General features: G+C 49.7%; 1 protein-coding gene across 1 annotated transcript in view; it reads left to right on the top strand.

Moving 5' to 3' along the window:
• PAPPA2 (pappalysin 2) overlaps positions 1 to 18,407 on the top strand; it is a 75,431-nt gene that overhangs the window by 33,427 nt on the left and 23,597 nt on the right. Inside the window, exons 12-16 of the mRNA XM_021404952.1 lie at positions 2,365 to 2,500; positions 2,725 to 2,944; positions 11,330 to 11,501; positions 13,560 to 13,737; positions 15,578 to 15,791. Of these exons, the coding sequence (XP_021260627.1) occupies positions 2,365 to 2,500; positions 2,725 to 2,944; positions 11,330 to 11,501; positions 13,560 to 13,737; positions 15,578 to 15,791 (920 nt within the window). The remainder of the gene's footprint in view (positions 1 to 2,364; positions 2,501 to 2,724; positions 2,945 to 11,329; positions 11,502 to 13,559; positions 13,738 to 15,577; positions 15,792 to 18,407) is intronic.

Here is an 18,407-nt window from a genome sequence, read left to right as displayed (position 1 = left end):
TACTCTCTGCAGTTGAGCTGCACCGTTACACCCGCAGTGGGTGAGCACACGCTTTAGATGTGCTTAAAGCCTGAGTTGGTATCACTCCTCGTGGCTGTCAAATAACAGCGGAGGTGCCTCAGAAGCTGTAAGAGTTATAGGAAGAACAATGTTTTCGGGGATGCTGGATCACCTCTTGCTTGAGCAACTGGGAAAGACTGGTCCTGAGGGCTCCCAAAAGGGAGCATCAGATCTCTTCATCCCGGCAGGCAGAGGAGCAGGGCAAGGGAAAGCCAAGGGTTAGACCTAAGTGATTTTTATAGGGATGATTTTCTGACTGCAGCCATGGTGTAGAGGTTTCATGGCCCCTGCCTCGTGTTGCTGGAAAGCTGGGCTCGGGCTTGCTGCCTCCCTGCAGCCTGGGAAGCACCTCGCCTGCATTGCTGGAGGCCGTCTGCACAGGACGTCAGCCTGGGGCTCTCAGAATCATGCAATAGAATCATAGAATAGCTCGGGCTGGAAGGGACCTTAAAAATCATCCAGTTCCAACCCCCTGCTGTGGGCAGGGTTGCCACCCACTCAAACCAGAGTCAATAAACTTTGCTGTGGCCTCTCTATTCTCCGAGCTCCTCTGCCTCTCCAAAGAACTTCCCTTAACTGATTTTTTTTCCTTCGGTCTGCGCTCACAACCTACTTTCCAGCTGCAGTCTCCGGTGCCAGCCATGACAAATGTAGCTCCTTTCTTCTTTTGCTAGCATGAAGGCAGAAATCTCCCTCTGCCCTACCTAGATGAAAGCTTGCTTTCCACCTCTCACCAGGGGTTAAAGCATGTTCCCGTTTTATTGGAGCTTGTGGTCAGTTCTCTTCCTCTATGGATGTTTATATTAAAGACTTTCATTACTGGTTCTCCATGCTCTCTTTAGGAGTGCTATTATTTTCCATCCATAAAATTATTTATGGACTAGTAATAAATATGCCTTTTTTTCTCTTCTTTCTTTCTTTTTTTTTTTTTTTTTTTAATAGTTTGCCTGATTGGTAACATATTGGCTTGGGAAAGACGGATTCTTGTTGACAGTTTGCCTAGCACACCCGCCTGCATGGGCAGGAACTATTCATACATCAGTGTGCACGCTATTTCATGGCCACCAATCCCCATAGCCATTTTAGAGCTGCACCTGTGTCACCTGGGCTAAAAACACGCCCCAAGGCTCATCGTGGGGTAGGAATTGCTTCCTACCGCCTTGCTCAAGAGGTGGCACCAATGAGGAAGGAAAGGTTTGGGTCAGGCCGTAGGCAGGCCGGGGGCAAGAGGTGCACGTGGCTGTGCCACCTAATGAGGCATCTACCGTGCAGATGGGAATAATTACCATTTGCAGATCTGTGGCCATGCTTTGTTCTCCGTTTCCAACACATCTGAGGAAGAGAGGAATCAAAATCACTTGGAGGCAAGTCAGGATGCGTAACACACAGGAAATTAAACGGGAAGGGGGAGAGAGAGGGAGAAGAGAAATTAAGATAGCTTGCTGTGGTCAAGCATAAAATATGTAAAAATAAATTAAAAATATTTAAAAAAAAAAGGAAAAGGAAAGAATTAGGATGTTAGATGAGTCAGCTGCTGTGGCTCTAACTTGGGGCCACTCTGCAGGCTGGGAGACCTGAGCTGATGCACAAGGATTTCTCCTGCCCCAGTCCATGCCCATCCATGTCCCTTCCACCCTTTGGCTGCTGAGTGAAGATGGGGAATGGTGGGGTTAGTATTTTCCTCTGCCCCATACCAGCACGGGGTTAGAGCAGAACCCCACGATGCCCATGGTAATGCCTGATGTGACCAGCTGGGGCTTCTCCTCCTGAAAACAGCTTCACTTTGAATTCCTGGGATCCATCTATACCCATGTCCAACAAAAACACTCTGTAGAGTGAATCTGGATCAAAACTTATCTTGGTACTGGGCTTGGGGGAGAAAAATATTTCTATCTTCCTGCTTCCAAGGAAAGTCTGCCCCGCCGTGCTTGATGGCACGCATTTCCTGGTTGCCTCCTGTAGCCTTCGGGGCTGCAGACAAGTGGGGAGCTGTCGGCTCCTTGAGCAGGCAGGACATCCTGCCACAAATCTTTCCCCATGCTGGCTGACGGACAGCTCACAATCGCTGTGAGTGCTGGGGCCAGCTCTTGTCTTTAATGGAAGTAATGCAGAGGTGCTGCTGGTGGCTGTGATCTCTGGATGCACCACTTGTGGGGTGCAAGGAGTGCCAAGGGGGATGGGGGGGGCTATCTGGGTCTTGGTTAAGTGCAGTCCTAGTCCCTTTCTTTCCCCCTCTCTCACGGGATCATAAAGGCTGCATTAGGTGTTCTTGCTCTCACAGTCTTCTTTGCCCTCCTTGCCCAGGTGTGCTTCGAGAGACCCGTGGTACCAACCTCCATCCTGCTCTTCCTGGCCTCTGATGGCACCATCCCAAGCAACAGGCACAAGCCACGGGTGACCGTCCAGCTGGGTGATGTGGATGGGCTGAACCACTCTTTGGGTGAGCATCCTGTATGCTGTAGCACCAGTCCATGCTGTCCTGGTAGGGACATCGGCAGCCATCTGTCACTGGCTTGGGAGCTGGTGTCCCTCTGTTACCTGGCAGCACCTTCTGCTTCCCAAACATTGCTCTAAGCTGATCCAGGGATGAATGGGCAAGCAGGAGAGGAAAATCAAAATGAGAGAAAACGCTCCCAGCTAGTAGCTTCTTTCTTCATCTTGCAGGGACACATGAGCTGTCGTGTCAGCAAAACCCACTCGTCATTAGTGTGACCCATGGCCAGGAGCCATCATCTCCCTGGGCTGGATCAGTGCTGCTCAACTTCTCCTCACCGTCTGTGGGCATCGCGGCCGTGGCCCTGCGGACACTGGCTGTGCCCGGCCCCTCTGAGCCCCCCACCTGCCTGCTGCAGCACAAGGAGGGACATGGCCAGCAGCACTACAGGTATTGCCTCCCCAGGTTCTTCTCCAGGGGCTCTGAGCATCAATTTTAATGTTTTCACATCTATACGCTTGCAAGCATGAACTTGAGCGGTGGGGTTGGGCCTGATGGCTTTCAAAGGTCCCTTCCCACCTCAACCATTGTGATTCACATTTTGAGTTGCTTCATGACTATTCTCTGGTGGGTACGGAGCTGTCACTAGAAAATCCAGTGTCAGGAGACTTGATTTGTTTACATTGCTGACGAGGGAAGCAGGGCAGGAAAAAAAGATAGTGGGTATGGCCTGTGCATCTGCACAGAACTACACTGAAGGGCTATTTTCTGATGGGAAAACTAAGCTCTCTCTGCTAAGGAGTTGTTACTGAAGATGAAACGTGGGTTTCTTCTACATATGCTTTGCCAACATCAAGATCATTGAGTCCAATCATTGGCCCATCACCACCATGCCCACTACAGCATTGTCTCACCTCACCCCATCCTTCTGCAAACCATGGGGGACGCTGGTCCCTGCTGCAGCTGGCACCCTCCCTGTGCTGGCGCATGCTGCCTCACTGCGACATGCTGGTTATGATAGTAGCAGCCACAGTACTAACTAATTGATGTCAGGCACTTAATGATGCCCACCTGTCTTTGTAAAGCTACAAATGAGAGGCAGTGTTTACAGAAATGGGAGCTCTTTCCAAGCAGGTCAGGTGAGCAAAAACACAAGAAAGGACTGACATCCAAGGTAGACTAAGCCAAGAGCACGCCAAGCAGGGATGCAGACATGAGGTGGATGAGAGGATGGTGCTCAGGTTTGTCCAGAAGGGACAGAGAGATTAGCAGACCCTAGCTGCTGAATCCACACAACTGGGAGTGCTGAGTTTGGGTCTGAGCTTTTGTAGAGGCACTGAGAACCAAGGGCTCTGGCTGGTGTCATTGCATCACTGCTGCTGTCCTTACTTTCCTTCTGTTGATGGCCCTGGATGGACAAACATCCCCAATAATGAATGAGTGTGGGTGCCTGTCTAAAAGCTTGTGGGATCAGGGTGTGATTGATTAATGTGGAGCTCTGGAAGCTGTGAATATCCTGCAGTCACTTTTGACTTTTTTTTTTTTTTTTTTTAAGTGCATGTGTGATTTATACAGAAACATAAATCAAGGTGAGTCAGCATATAAATATTATTCTCAGCCTTACATTAAAGGATCAGTGTCCACCTGAAATGCAGACTGTTTCCTCCTGGTAGCTGTTAGAGCTATGTACACACATGCTTCCAAGCCCCCATCCAACTGATGTGGTTTTTCAATTACATCTCCTCCTCCTTTAAAATAATTTTATTCACTCGTTGCTTGGGAGCTTCCCATCCCTTTCAGCAGTGACAGAAAGGAGGAGCAGACTGACCAGACATAGCTTAGCATCACTTGTACAGGCAGATTTAAAAGGACACAAATAGTGGAAAGCAATCGTTATTCTCTTGAAAGCTCCATAGAAACATACAGCTGATGAGAGAGGAGAAGGTCCAAGGTCCTGTCAGCTTATTTCTGACAGACACCAGAGGCTGCTCAGCAGAGAAGGTTCCTAGGCACATCCCACCTATGGGATAAGCATTCTAAGTCTTCCATCACTTCAGCCCATTAGCCATGAAGCACAAGCCTGTGTGAAGCCTGCTCCCCTATCACCAAAGCAAACAGAGGGCCTGCTGTCCCCTGAAAATGGCCACGGAAGGACCCAGCATGACCCTCAAGCATCCCCTCTCCTTTCCAGCACTGAGCTCTGCAGGTGTACTGCCATAGTTGTGCAAGAGAAAGGCAGCCAAGGGGCTGGTCTTTGGAGAAGAGATCTCCTGGAGCAGCTTCCCTTGGCCTGAGATTCCAACCATTAACAGAGGATGGGCGCAGGGCTGAAGTCGTCCAGATTATGCTGTCTGAAGACATTTCTGCACATCAGCCAGGCTGCAAGAACGGCCAAGTAATTCTCTTTAGCTCTCTGCAGCCATGAGGCAGCTCCAAGCACCCCAAACACGGGCTGCTGGCCTCTCTGCATGGCTTTCCCTGACCAGCTGTGAGGTGGTAGTATGTTAAACTGCAGCTTACGCTCATGCCCTTAGCAAACACACGGAGTGAATCAGATCTGCAGAGTTTTAGGAGTAGGAAGTGTTATTTATAGTATTACTCTTCTGGATAAGAGGCTTGAGTATTTAGAGAGGGGGGGGTTAAGCTCTGATTTACGATCTCCAGTAGTCTCACTAATAATAAAGGATCTGCCTCTGCTAAGGCAGGAAATATCCAAGCTTCCCCCCCCCCCCCCCCTTATTATATTCTTTAAAATCTATTCCATCTCCAAAACAAATGTACAGCGGTATTTCTATTTTTCAGGAGTAATAATTGGTTTCCCATAAAGGCAGGTGGAGTCTAGGGGAAAAAAAAAATCCCCTATAAAAAAAATAAGCAGGAATATAAATTCTTAAGAGGTTTAGAGATTTTCAACTGTAAAAGATCACAGAAGATCTGTGTTATTCCAGTAAAGAGCTGAATGGACCATTCGCACGCACCCAGCCTCACATACACAGCATGTGCATATAAGTGCTTTCCTAAAATAACCCAAGAGAGGGACAGTAACAAAAGCAAGAAAGAAACGAGGTTTCCTGACTTCGGTCTAGAAACGCTCATTGCCAAAATAATAAATATGATGGCTTGGTATTTCTGTAACATCTTTCATCTTGAAGGATCTCAGAGTGCTTTGCAGGCTTAGGGAAACAAAGGGATCACATTTTCGCTGGTGAAATGCAGCCATCCCGAGGTCAAGATGCAGCAGGCATTGCACCCTAGGAAACCACATTCTTGCTCGGAGGGAAGAGGTGCCTTCTCCTTTCAGAGCTGCGTTGACCATCACAGGTGGAAGAGCAAGGAGTGCTGCTCCCATCAGGATGCCACCCCACCAGGCTCCAGCTCCCGAGCTTTCGTGCTTTTCTTTGCATTTTAATACTGAGCCGCAATCCCTCCTGTTTTCCTTGGTACGGGCTATAGATCGAACCAGGGGAACGTTGTTCATTTCCTCTGTTATTTTTATTTTTAGCTCAGCTTTGTTTTTTAAGAGCGCTTTATTTTTATGTTAGCATACGCTGGGAAGCGCCTTGGCAAGTTAACAGGAAAGGTGCTACAAAATGCAGTCTGCATTGTGTTTGTGTTTCCTGTGTGACTGCCCTCCTCTGCACCCTCAGAAGGTTAATAATAGCAGGGTGGCAAAGTCTTTGGCTGCAGCAAATGAGGACAAGCCCAAATAAAGCAGCTGTGGATACAAAAACAAAGGAAAAAAAAAATCTGCTTACCTTTGGAAGGCCCCAAGTAGCAGGAAACTCCAGTGAGATACTCTCACCTCCACTGCCAACCCCTAAATGAGGTCTGGGAAGGGGTGGATCCTGGCTCCAGCCCTTCTGGTCACTCAGCTGCATTGCATGCACCTGAGCTCCCCTGGGTTGGCCCTGCCTTCCCACCAGGTGCTCCATCACTGCTTCAGGCTGTGCCTTAGCATTTCCGCTACACTTAGCAAAAGATGTGGTTGTATTCATATGGTGTTGGTTCAGCAGATTGATAGCAGACTAGTGGATGTATTTGGTCACGGTGGACGGATGGATGAGGAACTATATGGCACGGATGAATAATCAGATCAATCTATAACACAGAATCATAAAGGTTGGAAAAGACTACAGTCATCTGGTGTGACCACCAATCCATCACCTCTGTGCCCGCTAACCACGTCCCTTGGTGCCACCACAGACTAATTAAATGACACCATGGACTAATTAAAATGATCGGATGGACTGTCTTAAAGCCCCCACTTTCTGTCCTCCTCTAAATCTATTTTGGTGCAGTGAGCAACAGGAACTCTCTGGAAATATACTGAGACTGAGCTCCTCTTGTTTCTTCTTCTGCTTTTGCTGCTATGGCTGCAGGGAGGCCAAAAGATCATTTGACATCTTACCAGTCAGTGCCTTCTCTCTATCTCTGGGGCGGATGACAGTGGATGACTCACAGGGATGTTATTGTTTTGGCAAGTTTCTTTGGGAGTCACGTAGAGAAGCAAACATCTCTTGAGGTGGCAACCTCAGTGAAGATCTTAATCAAGAAGCATCACCACCGTTGGGTCTGTACATGCAGCCTGCTCCCACAAGAGTGGTTGCCATCAGATTTACCGTAATGCTGTGAGACCTTTCCTCTTCATGAGAAACATGCCCGAAGGGAGAAGTAATTCCCAAGTATTTCCAAAACACCTTTTCTCATTTCCTAGCTATCCTTTTTTGCAACATTGGAGTAAACATCTTTTATCTCCCTGATGTTCTGTGCTACAGTCTGGACTCCACCAGCGTGCATGCAGTGACTACTTTTAACTTCAGGAGGTTTGGCTGAAGGCTTTACCTTTCCATCAGCACCTTCTATAGCCCCCAGACTTGCACTATGAGATGAACTTCATATAATAATAATTCTCCCCTGTTAAAGTTGGATCTCGAGCTGTTTTAGCAGCAATGTTTGGGTTGAAAGCTTAGGTAGATACTACAGCAATTTATGGATGATTTATTATACGTTAGGCAGCTGCACTGTATTTGACTTGGCTTAGATTGATTTGGGTAAATCCTTCAGTATTTTCTGGGTCCTCTGAAATAATGACTGTAAAACGCAAAACTTTGTCTATTTCAGAATGTGGGATTCGTTACAACAAAATGAGCTCTTCTTACTGACACTCTCACCTCTGGTTCAAATGTGTTCTCTTGGAGGTGGTTGCCTCTTGCTGTACATTAAAGAAGGATCCTGAAGGAAAAGCTCTAATCTAACTTTGTGGAATTGATCCTTTTTCAAAACAAAGCTCTTATCATTCCAAAGCAATCAGGGCCATTGCTTGGCAGAATTTCTCAAATTTCCAGATCTGAAATTTTCTTTGATGTGTGAGTTATGGAACTTGATGAGCCCAGAAAGTCATGCAGGCTGATGCTGATGTGGAGGGAGTTAGGAGAAAAGGCTTGGTACTTTGTAAAAATGTTGTTGACAAATCATTAGTCTGAGATTCAAAAGATGCTGGGATAAAAATGGAAAACATTTTTGATGTTTCAAGCAGAAAAAAAAAAAAGCCCCAAACACTGGCTTGCCATACATCTTGTATGGCCTGAATCAGAAATGGCCAAGTGTCAGGGGTTTGCAGCTGTGATGCAGGAATTTCATTTATCATCAAAAGGAGAAAGAGCTTCTTCATGCTGAGATCAGAACTGGGCTAAGTGCACTGTTTCCTCGTCCAGCCTTCGCTGGTGTTCCAGCAGCTAGGAGCGATGATTTATGCCATCACGCTACCTGAGTCGTGGCAAGGCATGTCGGTCATGATGGGGCTCTTCTTGTCCCGCATTTGTGTGGCAACAGGCTCAAAGGATCCTGTCCCAGAGTATTACAAAGGCACTGGTAACCATAAAAGAAGTGATTGAGGCAAGCGTGTAGGTAGAATGATATATTTTTAACTGAGCTTAACAGTGTATTTGAGAAGAGCAGTTTTCAGCGACGCGAGCCCCTCTTTGGGTCTGGAAGAACAACATCAGTTTGAGAGCTCAGCACCACTCAAAGCTTGGGTACATGCCTCAGATCGTGTCCCAACTGAGGCGCGGTGGGTTTTTGTTAGTCACACAGTGAGTGGTGATAGGTTAATTATCTGCTGGGGCAAAGAGGAAAAGCTAATTATTTCTGAAAGATAGCTATATACACATACACAAAGTGTGCATGAGCGTACATGTGTAATGCGTATAAAAAGTAATGTTTCAATCTCACATTATGATCCAGAATGATAAATCTCTTACTACCTCTATATAATTTTGCCCATATAAAATGTAGAAAGAAACTTGCTTGTCTCCTGATCTGCTTTCTACCAGCACCACCAGCTGCTTCCAAACAAGCTCAAAACAAAGCAGTGCCTGGTGGTGCTGAAAGCGATCTGTGCTCTGCCATTTGTTGTTCAGTGATGGCACCGTCCCAGCTGCACGGCTGTCCCAGACAATGTGTCTGTCACCACTCGGCCAGCGCCCTCGGAGTGGCCCCATCCCAGCTCCGTCCTGGCTGGGTGCGCCCATAGGGTGCCACCACCCTGCAGCTGGGGGTGAACATGCCCTCCGAAACTCGTCGTGGCTTTGTGAGAACACTTCATAGAATCATAGAATCCTTAGAGTTGTAAGGGACCTTTAAAGGTCATCTGGTCCAACTTCCTGGCAATTAACAGGGACATCTACAAATCCATCAGGTTGCCCAGAGCCTGGTCCAGCCTGGCCTTGGAAGTCTCCAGGGATGGGACATCTCTGGGCAACCTGTTCCAGTGCCTCACCACCCTCACTATAAAAGGCTTTTTCCTTATATCCAACCTAAATCTCCCTTCTTGAAGTATCATGTCCAGTAGGCTCGCAGAACATGATAGGGCAGCCCAGCTGTGCAGAACCCGATGGGGCAACACAACCTACAGGTGTCTGGCCATCCCACCACTCAACCCCCAGCCACTTCCTCAATGGGAGGGCTGTGACTTGGTGAGATAATCCCTGTGTGCCCAGAGGTTATAGGGGTAAGGAGTTCCTTGCTGTGGTGTGTTGTGGTGGTCCATCCTACCAGGGCAGGAGGGATGCTGCTCTTTGTTTGGAGTTTCATGGAATCATAGAATCATAGAATCACCAAGGTAGGAAAAGACCTCTAAGATCATCCAGTCCAACTGTCTACCTATCACCAATATTTCCCACTAAACCGTGTTCCTCAGTACAACATCTAAATGTTTCTTGAACGCCTCTAGGGATGATGACTCTACCATATCCCTGGGCAGCTTGTTTCAGTGCTTCTTGTGGTCTCCAGCATACTCCCATGCACTGATTTCCTATGTGATAAGGGAAGGGTAGAAGAGGGCAGCTTGGTCTCATTCCCCTAGCACATGGGGTTGGGCAGAGGCTGTGTCATGGGGAGAGGGCACTGGCGGGGAGCGGAGCAGCCCGGGGAAGGTGGCTGCAGGAGGGAGGGAGGGGAGAGGGCTGCAATTGGTACCAGATGCCCTCAGAAGCTAATGACCTGACAAACGCTGTGCTCGTAAAACAAATTCTTTAAAAAGGAAGCAAATGGAAATATAAGCTAGTGAAAGAATTTGCAGCAGCTGCCCTGAAACCATTTCTCACTTCATAAACAGGTCTGCATTGAAAAAACAGCCCCTTTTTTCTTGTTCTTCTTTGTGGTCCCCTCCCATGCCATTCCTCCCCTCTGTCTGTGCCCACCAGCTCTTTGGAGGCTGTGGCCCACAGGTTTCCACTGTGCCTTTGTCCAGATCTGACAGCACATCGCGTTCTCTTTGCATCCCCATTGGCAGCAATTTCTGTGCATTTGTGGAATTCCTGGCCGTGCGTCCTCGGCTGGTGGGGTTGGGCAATGCAGGAGGCAAAGGCAGCACAGTGTTTGCTTTTTGTGGGACAAACAGTGCACAAAGCTGTGGGCAGCCCCATGCAAAGAGAGGCTTGGCCAGGGAGCAAGGGGAGTGCTGGGGGGCACCTTCCTGTTCCAGGAGGGCTGCTGGCATTTTGGCACTGGTACCGTTTGCAGATGGTTAAAAAAGCAAATGAAACAAAACAGTCCTGACCACCAAATGTCCTGGGCATTAGCTTGTGGGAGCAGTTGTGTTAACCCCATGTCTTGCCCTAATTCCATCCCAGTTAATTCATCCGCTGGTGCATTTCAATGATGGAGAACTTGGTCTCCTGGCCAGTGCTGCTCTCTGCTCTGGGGTATTTTGCGATGCTTCATCAATGAACAGCTGGTCCTTGGCAGGGAGCTGCTGTAGTAATGAGAGGGCTCCTTATTTTCTGGGGACTGGTGACACCTTGCAGATCTCCTCAGCCCTCTCACAACCAGAGGTGGCTCAGAGAGGAAAGTTGTTCTTCCCTTATCCATGTCTCACCTTGGTGGCCACAGAGGAACCTACAGAGCTGGGCAGATATGTGTTGAGGAGGTCTCACTCCCAAAGAGCCTGGCAGGTAGTTGGAAGGACATCCCATGGATGGCTCTCTGGTACCTGCAGAGGTTCCTTCTCCAACTAAACCTTTTCTTGCAGTTGGACATCCGCTGAGGGTTCTCTGATGTCTCGTGTAGGGTTTGACATACCTGTTGCTCTTCTAATGGTAGAGGCTTTATCATAGAATCATAGAGTCATAGAAAGGCTTGGGTGGTAAGGGACCTTAAAGATCAACCCCCGTGGGCAGGGTTGCTAACCACTAGATCAGCCTGCCCTTGGCTTCATCCAAAACCCCCTTCATCTTTCCTTTCATGTGCATCCGTGACCTGCTGAGCCTCCTGGCCATTCCCTTGCTGCAGAATGCTGGGGAGCTGGTGCTGACCCTTCCCTTTTCTTCTTCACAGCTGTGCCTATGGTGCCTGCACAGGGCTGGGAAGCTGCACGGAGCCACTGCTCACTCACACCGCCAGCCTGAACTGCTCCTCAGATGGCCCAAGGCACATGGAGTGCTCCGTCATCTGTGAGCAGGGCTTCATGCCGCGCTCTGGCAGCGGGAAGAGCCTGGGCTCTGCACAGGTGAGTACCACTGGGATGGCAGTGACCCTTTGACTGACGGCTGGTTTCCAAAGTTTTCCAACCCCAGGCTCTTTGGAGCTTTTCCAGCAAATGGCAATCTAACAGCAGCTCTGATGCTGGACCGCGGTACTGGTTGTCCTGCTCTGCTGTCATCTTCCTGCATCCCCAAGCTGCCCACAGCTCCACCAGGCTAAATGCCACAGCAAGGACATCTCAGGCCAAGGCAACACACTCCTGTGGAGGGAGAAGCAGCCATTTCTCTTCTCTGGAAGGGAGAGTTAAACATCCCAGAGAGATTTGCTCTTTTAAAGTTGAAGTTAGTGGCTTGGGGAAAAAATGAAGTCATTGCAAAGTGACTATATTTAGACAGTTACAGAGGAGAACAGCCTCTGGGAGCTTTTCTTTCTTTGTGCTTCCTTGCCTGAGCCAGTGGGGCAGGGCAGAGGTCAGCATGAAAGGGTTCATCCTGCTGTCCAGAAGGCCAGGATCTGCCTTGTAAAGCTGTGAGCCAGCTCTGCTCACAGCCGATGATGAGGAGACCTGGGGCTGGCGGTCCTCAGAGCAGAACAGCTTGGATGTGGACAGTCACCTTGGCAGGGCCATGGGCACAGTATGTCCCATTCTCAGCCTGTTCCTGGAGAGGGGACAGAAGTCTCCAGGGCTGAGCTGGCTACCCTGCAAGACCGAGATAGAGTGTGAACTCATCCGAATGGAGACAGGAAGAGGTGAGTTGGGCCATGGGCACAGGGTGGGCCTCATTCCCTCTGGAGAGCCCCAACTGCTCACCCTGGTAGGCACTGTGAAGTGCAGTGGGGCAGGAGGGATGGACTCCTCAGCCCCTAGTCACTGGTGAGGTTATTAATTACACGGCACCACAGCTTTGTGGGCCAAGGCTGGCCCTTAACACACAAGGAAAACAAAATATTATAATCAGACGTAAAGCCACACAAAATAGATCTGCCTTGGGTGACAGTTTTTCTGTGTTTGGCAGTAAGATGGGAAACTTCTGGACAGAGCTTAGGCATGTGGCTGCCACAGCTGGTAGCAGCTTACAGGTGCCCTGCACTGAGTCCAAAGTAATCTCCTCTGCTGGGTGTGGGAGAGGACACCTTGGGGTCTCTGATATGGAACAGTCCTTTGGTGGAAGGGGGAAGACCGTAAAAACTTCTTTGATGAGTGCTGATGCAAGAAAAGAGGTGCCACATAGTCCTTTCTTAGTCTGCAGACTGGATGGAGGAGAGCATGGCATGGCCAGCAGGTTGGTTTCCATGCCCACAGCTCATCACATTTCCCCAGCTCTCCAACAGTTTGGCTATATGAACCTACACGCCAGTATGCATCTCCAGGAATTTTTAGGAAAAAATGCACAGCTCTTCACTGGATGTCCTCTCCATTTGGGCCAGTTACACCATGAGCTTGCCATGTACAAAAAAGCACCAGACTTAAATGTAGTGCTGTCCTTCAGAGCCACATTTGTGTTCCAGCAAAACGCGTTGGCTGGGAGCACAAATCACAAGTCTGAGTGCACAACAAGCATGATGTTGCTCAGATGATGAAGGGGCAAGGGGAAGAGTTGAAAGAAACATCTTTTTCTTTTTCTGCACATCCTCTCTGGGTTAGGAGTCTGGGGATGGAAATCATAGTACACCACCATGTACTGCTCTGTTTTGGCAAGGTCAGTTGCCCATATTAACTGCATGTAGGGCTCAAACCTCCAGCAGCTGGGACTCAGGTTCTCATGCAGTCCTCGAACTGTGTAAAGAGGGGCTATGCAATGACAATTTGTAAATGAGATTGTACAAATCTCTGATTTCAGTGAGGTCTGTGGGCATGACAGGATCAGGACATTTGGGGAATTAACAGGAGAGGTGCCCATTGACAGCTGAGTTAAGACTTGATCCTGTGGGGAATAAAATGGTAGTGTGCAGAGCTAGGAATAACTTCTTGCTTAGGAAACTGTTGTGTATTTTCAAGTGTTCTCTTTTTCCCTTAAAGGTAGTAAAACACTGCATTAAAGCTCGCTTGCTGGGATCTGATGGTGACTTGCTTTCTCTGTAGCAGGAGGTGGTGTTGACGTGCAGTTTGGGGCGGTGGGACCGATCAGTGACCTGTGAGCCCATTGACTGTGGTGTCCCTGACCAGTCGCACGTCTACTACGCGGAGTTCTCTTGCCCCAAGGGGACCACCTACCTGAAGAGATGCTCCTTCTCCTGCATCCACCCTGCCAAGCTTCGAGGTACAGTCTGGGGTGCTGAGGGATTTAACTCTCCCTTTTTGTGCCTGCCCCAAGTTGTTCAGGACTGACCAGTGATACTTTCAATTTCCCAGTTATCCTAGCTTCTGCCAACCAGGTGGGCCCTTGAGAGACCTCCCCACATGATGGGCACACATCTCTCTTGAGCAGGGGCACCTTGGCATGGGGATACTTCTCGTGATGCCCACCCCTGGCTGGCAGCGCACATCCTCAGCGATGTCTTCTGCTAACTGGTGAAGTCTGGTAGGCTCTGACATTACAGAGATGAGTGAAGCAAGAGTGCAGACAAACAGAGAGAATTTTAGAGAGCCGCAGATGGCCTGGTGCCTGGCGGCTGTGGGAAATCATGTGGTTCAGGAGGCCTGGGGCCTTATAATGCCATAGAGACTGATGCCCACAGCTGCAGAGCAGTCTCAAGATGTGCACCACCCAGACACACAGCAGTCCTCCAGACACGCCACGGCCTGGCTTTCATTCTGCCGACTCCATCAATACCCGCAGGAATGTTTTTAAGCCAAGTCGGAGAAAGAGAGCTACTGTTCCTGTCTATGCAAGGCTGAGCTGGATGGGATTTCGGGGGTAATTGCCTTGACAGCTTCAAGCATTGGGACTTTATGTGAGTTTCCACCAGTGCCTTTGCTCCGAACAATTGCATACAACAAATCATTTTAATGGGTGCCCTATTTTACGGCGACATTTATAGCCGAAACGTATGAAAATCATTTACTGTTTTTTTAGTTAAACCTAAGGAGCAAAACCGGTGGAGAATTAAGGTCTCATTTCATGACAGGAGGGACGCCGCAGATCCCAGCGTGAGCTGATCAAAGGGCAGCGCCCGAGCGACAGCTCGACGGGCCAAACTCTGCACAGAGCCATGCCGTTGCCTTCGGCGGGTCAACCGAGGGCAGGCATGAAGCTGATATTTCCCTGACAGCCTCCTCCTGTTCCCACTGAAGTCAACGGGAGGTTTGCCATGGGCTTCCCTGGCGTCCCATCCGTGGGTGGCTTCCAGCAGCTGACAGCAGTCCCGGTGGGGCTCCGCCAAGGCCTACAAGGCGAGGAGGATGCGGCGAGGCCCAGCCGGCTGCCGAGTTGTCAAGGCAGGAACGCGTCTGCTGCTCGGTCTCCCCAAACGCTCTCAATGCTCATAAATACTAAGAATAGGCAAGGAAAGGATTACATGGCTCCTGTCACGGCAGTCGGAGGTGGGGACAGGCCATACGCCGCAGCCGTCAGGAATGCTGGCGCTGAGCAAGAGAGCAGCCTTGCTCTTGTCTACAAGCTGCTGTAGGCAGAGCAGTGAGCCTGTAAAAAGAAAGTGATGCTTGGAGGGAGCATGGAGCTGCCTGGCTGCAACAGGAACCTGCTGGAGGCCCGATCCAAAGCTCCCAATAGGAAATCCCAGCTCTTCAGCTCTACTTTTCTTCCATAGCACGTGGTGGATGCAGGCCTGGGCTCCTCCTGCAGGCCTCTAGCCGTGTGGTCACTGGCCAGTTGGGGCGAATGGAGTTGTGCTGAACTAAACATGCGGGAGGGCCCATGTTTGTGTTTTTGTCATGGACGAAAGCCCTCAGCCCACAGAAGGCTCTCCACAGGCATCACCAGAGAGGGGGGCTTTAAGGGAGTTTGGGGGAAATATACAGAACCAAGATCATTTCTCTATCCCTTTGAAGTTGTCCAACTGCGCACATAATCTTTGCATGTATTGCCTCCCTTGGTGTTGTCACCCACTCTAGCAAGAGGATGTGTGCTGGTAGCGCGGAGCTTCCCTCAGAAGTTCTCCAGCAGTGACTCAGACTTTCTACTTCTCTCCTGGGCTCAGGAACGAACCAGTGGTTGATGTGCCTGGAGGACGGACTCTGGTCGCTTCCCGAGGCCTACTGCAAGCTGGAGTGTGACGCTCCACCCGCCGTGCCCAACGCCAGGCTCCTGGTCCCACGCTGCATGCAGGGCAACCACGATGTGGGCTCTGTCTGCCGCTACAAGTGTAAGCCCGGGTATCACGTGGCGGAGAATGCAGCTAGCAAACCTAAGAAGTAAGTCTGGGTCTGCTGCCACTTCTTCCTTCCTTCTCATGAACAAAGAGGACAGGTCACTGTGCTTTCTCTCTATCAAAGCACTGCTTTGGCTGCTGGAGGAGATATGAGTCAGAGCAGCTTGCTCTCATGCTTATTTCTTCAAATATGAGAGGCATTCCCCCACTTTAGAATAAAGCAGGTGGGAACTCCGTATAATCTGCTGTGTATATTAAGTGCCTTAACCTAAAGCATGTGAGTTGTCTGGTGCAGCTCAATGCACTTGTCTCTTGCTGAAAAGTAAGCGCGTGCAGAAGTGTTTGCAGGCTCTCAGGTAATACAGTAGGGATGTGATAAGGTGATGAGTGACCAAAACAGGTCACGGCACTGGGATTGTAAGAACGAACGACAGCCTTGTGTTGGGGTTAATGTTTTACCCCCTGCATGTCTTGGTTAAATTTCATCTCGAGCATTTGTATTTCAATTGGAGAAGATTTTCCCAGTGCTTTGGGGAAAAAATCCTGATGATTCACTACCAGCGCTGTGATGCTGGAGGGCTGAGCAACGTTCTGTCTGCGACACCTCCAGCTGAAGTCCGCTTGGGTACAGTCGCAAAAGATTCCCTGGCACCAGCAGGGTCCTCCCCAGAGTCCCGATGCTAGCCCCAATCAGATAATTATGTGCTAATTGTTTAATGCCCTCTTCCAGTTTAAATTGGATGCAGACTTCAGTTCTACTTTGCTCTGGGGTAGGGTTGTTGTGCACTGGGAAGCAGCTGCCAAATTTCTTGCCTGGTAATGAAGGAAGTGGTTTCTGTAAACAGCTTTTCACAGTGTTAGGAAGATCTCTTGGGCCAAGAGGAGCAAAGCAAATTACGACTATGGCTACAGTCACATGGGCTGCTTTGCAAACTGTGGAGCAGCTTGGATGCCTGTGGCATTCAGGCGGTGGATGTGCAGTTAGATCAACACAGTCCCAGCCGTGCTGCCAGCGCTGCTGTGACAAAGGGTGTCCTCTGGGAGACCCTGCGCTCTTCTGGCATGCAGGTGGCATCCGTGTGGGTCAGGATAGCCTGTAAAGCAAGAACTAGCCTTGTAAAGGACTGAGGGCTGCACAGGTGCTGATGGGCGCAAGAAAGAAAGACTGCTGCTTTTTTTGATCAACCTCCTGCAGTGCCTTTCTCCCATACGTTGTGTAGAACACCACAGCTGCTATATCCGTACTGGCAGTCCAAGCCCTGGGACTTTGCCCCTAGGACCACCGCCCTCTGGACTGAGCCCTGGCTGAGATCTGGCTGTCTCTGCCCAAGCCAAGATGCTCTTGGATGCAGATGCTCAAGTGATTCCCTCAGCTCTCTTCTGTTAAGTGAACATTGCTGCAGGAGCAGGCACTCATTCAAAGATGCATAGAAGGCTCCTGCAACCTTGGTTGAAGTTCAACAGCATAAGTGGAAGAGAAAGAGGATGACAAAATACGTTGTTTCAGAGAAGATGCTCTTATCTGTTAACTTGGGTGAAGAAAAGCCCCTCACAAATCAGTGCTCAGTCAACAAGGGATCCCTGAGGAAATGCTGATTGTGTAATTAAAATCCTGCCAGAGATTTGCTGCCTTTCTGCTGGCAGGATCTCTTGTCTGATGGGACTGATGTGAAGAGCAGAAGCTCCTTCAGCTCTTTCCAAAGGAGATCTTTTTCAGGCTGGAGAGCCCAAGAAACGGCCTACTTTCATCTGCCGAGCTTTCACACCCAGTCCCCAGATAACAGCAGCTAGGGGAACTGTACATATGCATTGATGTTTTGTGATGGGAAGTCTGGTTTGGGGCAGTGTCTAGCCTTTGGCAGCAGCACCGCACCTGTCTGAACCACAGAGAGCAACAAACCACCAAGGAGCACTGCTCAGCATTGAGAAGAGCTTGCCTGAATGTCACATACTTACAAGAAAATGAACGTTGCTCCCACCCCACATTGCTCCCTGGTGTTAATTCCGCTGCTAAGTGCCTGAAGCACATGTTTGGTGCAGCTCTCCAACATCAGCATCTGTGGCTTTCCTCCTGAGGCCATCCTGTCATAGAATCATAGAATCATACAGTGACTTGGGTTGGAAGAGACCTCAAGGATCATCAAGTTCCAACCCCCCCTGCCACAGGGGCCATCCCCTTGCCCCTACCCCTTTGGAGGGGTACTGTGTTGCAGGGGGAATGCAATGAGCCTGGGGACTGGAAAACCCAAACCCTGGAGAGATCCCATCTGCTCTTTGTTTGCTTTCCCTAATGTGGGATGATTCCTAGAAGAGGTCTTGGAGAAACCTTGAGGCAAAGAAGCAAAAAAGGAACCAGGTCTTTCTGTCTCCTGTTCCCGCTCGCTCCCGCCCTCCCCATTACCCCTTCCTGGGATGAGCCCTGAGAAGCTGTCCGGACTGTCAGGAGACACGTTGGTGAGACTGAGGAACAAATGGCCCTTCACCAAGATCAAGGGATCCATGGGACAGCCCAGCCCTGTGGAGACGTCAGCCCTTCCACCTCTTGCCCTCTTCAAAGACAGCAGGAGGCTGGTGGAGACCATGAAGGAGAAAGAGGAGGTGGGGAACACGGAGGGGAAGGTGGCCTGGAAGGAGTTAGCTGGCTGAGGGCTGGAATGAC

The sequence above is a fragment of the Numida meleagris genome, chromosome 7 (assembly GCF_002078875.1).
Source record: "Numida meleagris isolate 19003 breed g44 Domestic line chromosome 7, NumMel1.0, whole genome shotgun sequence".
Lineage (NCBI taxonomy): Eukaryota > Metazoa > Chordata > Aves > Galliformes > Numididae > Numida > Numida meleagris.
Note: the sequence above shows the minus strand (reverse complement) of the source record. Positions and strands in the feature narration are given on the sequence as shown.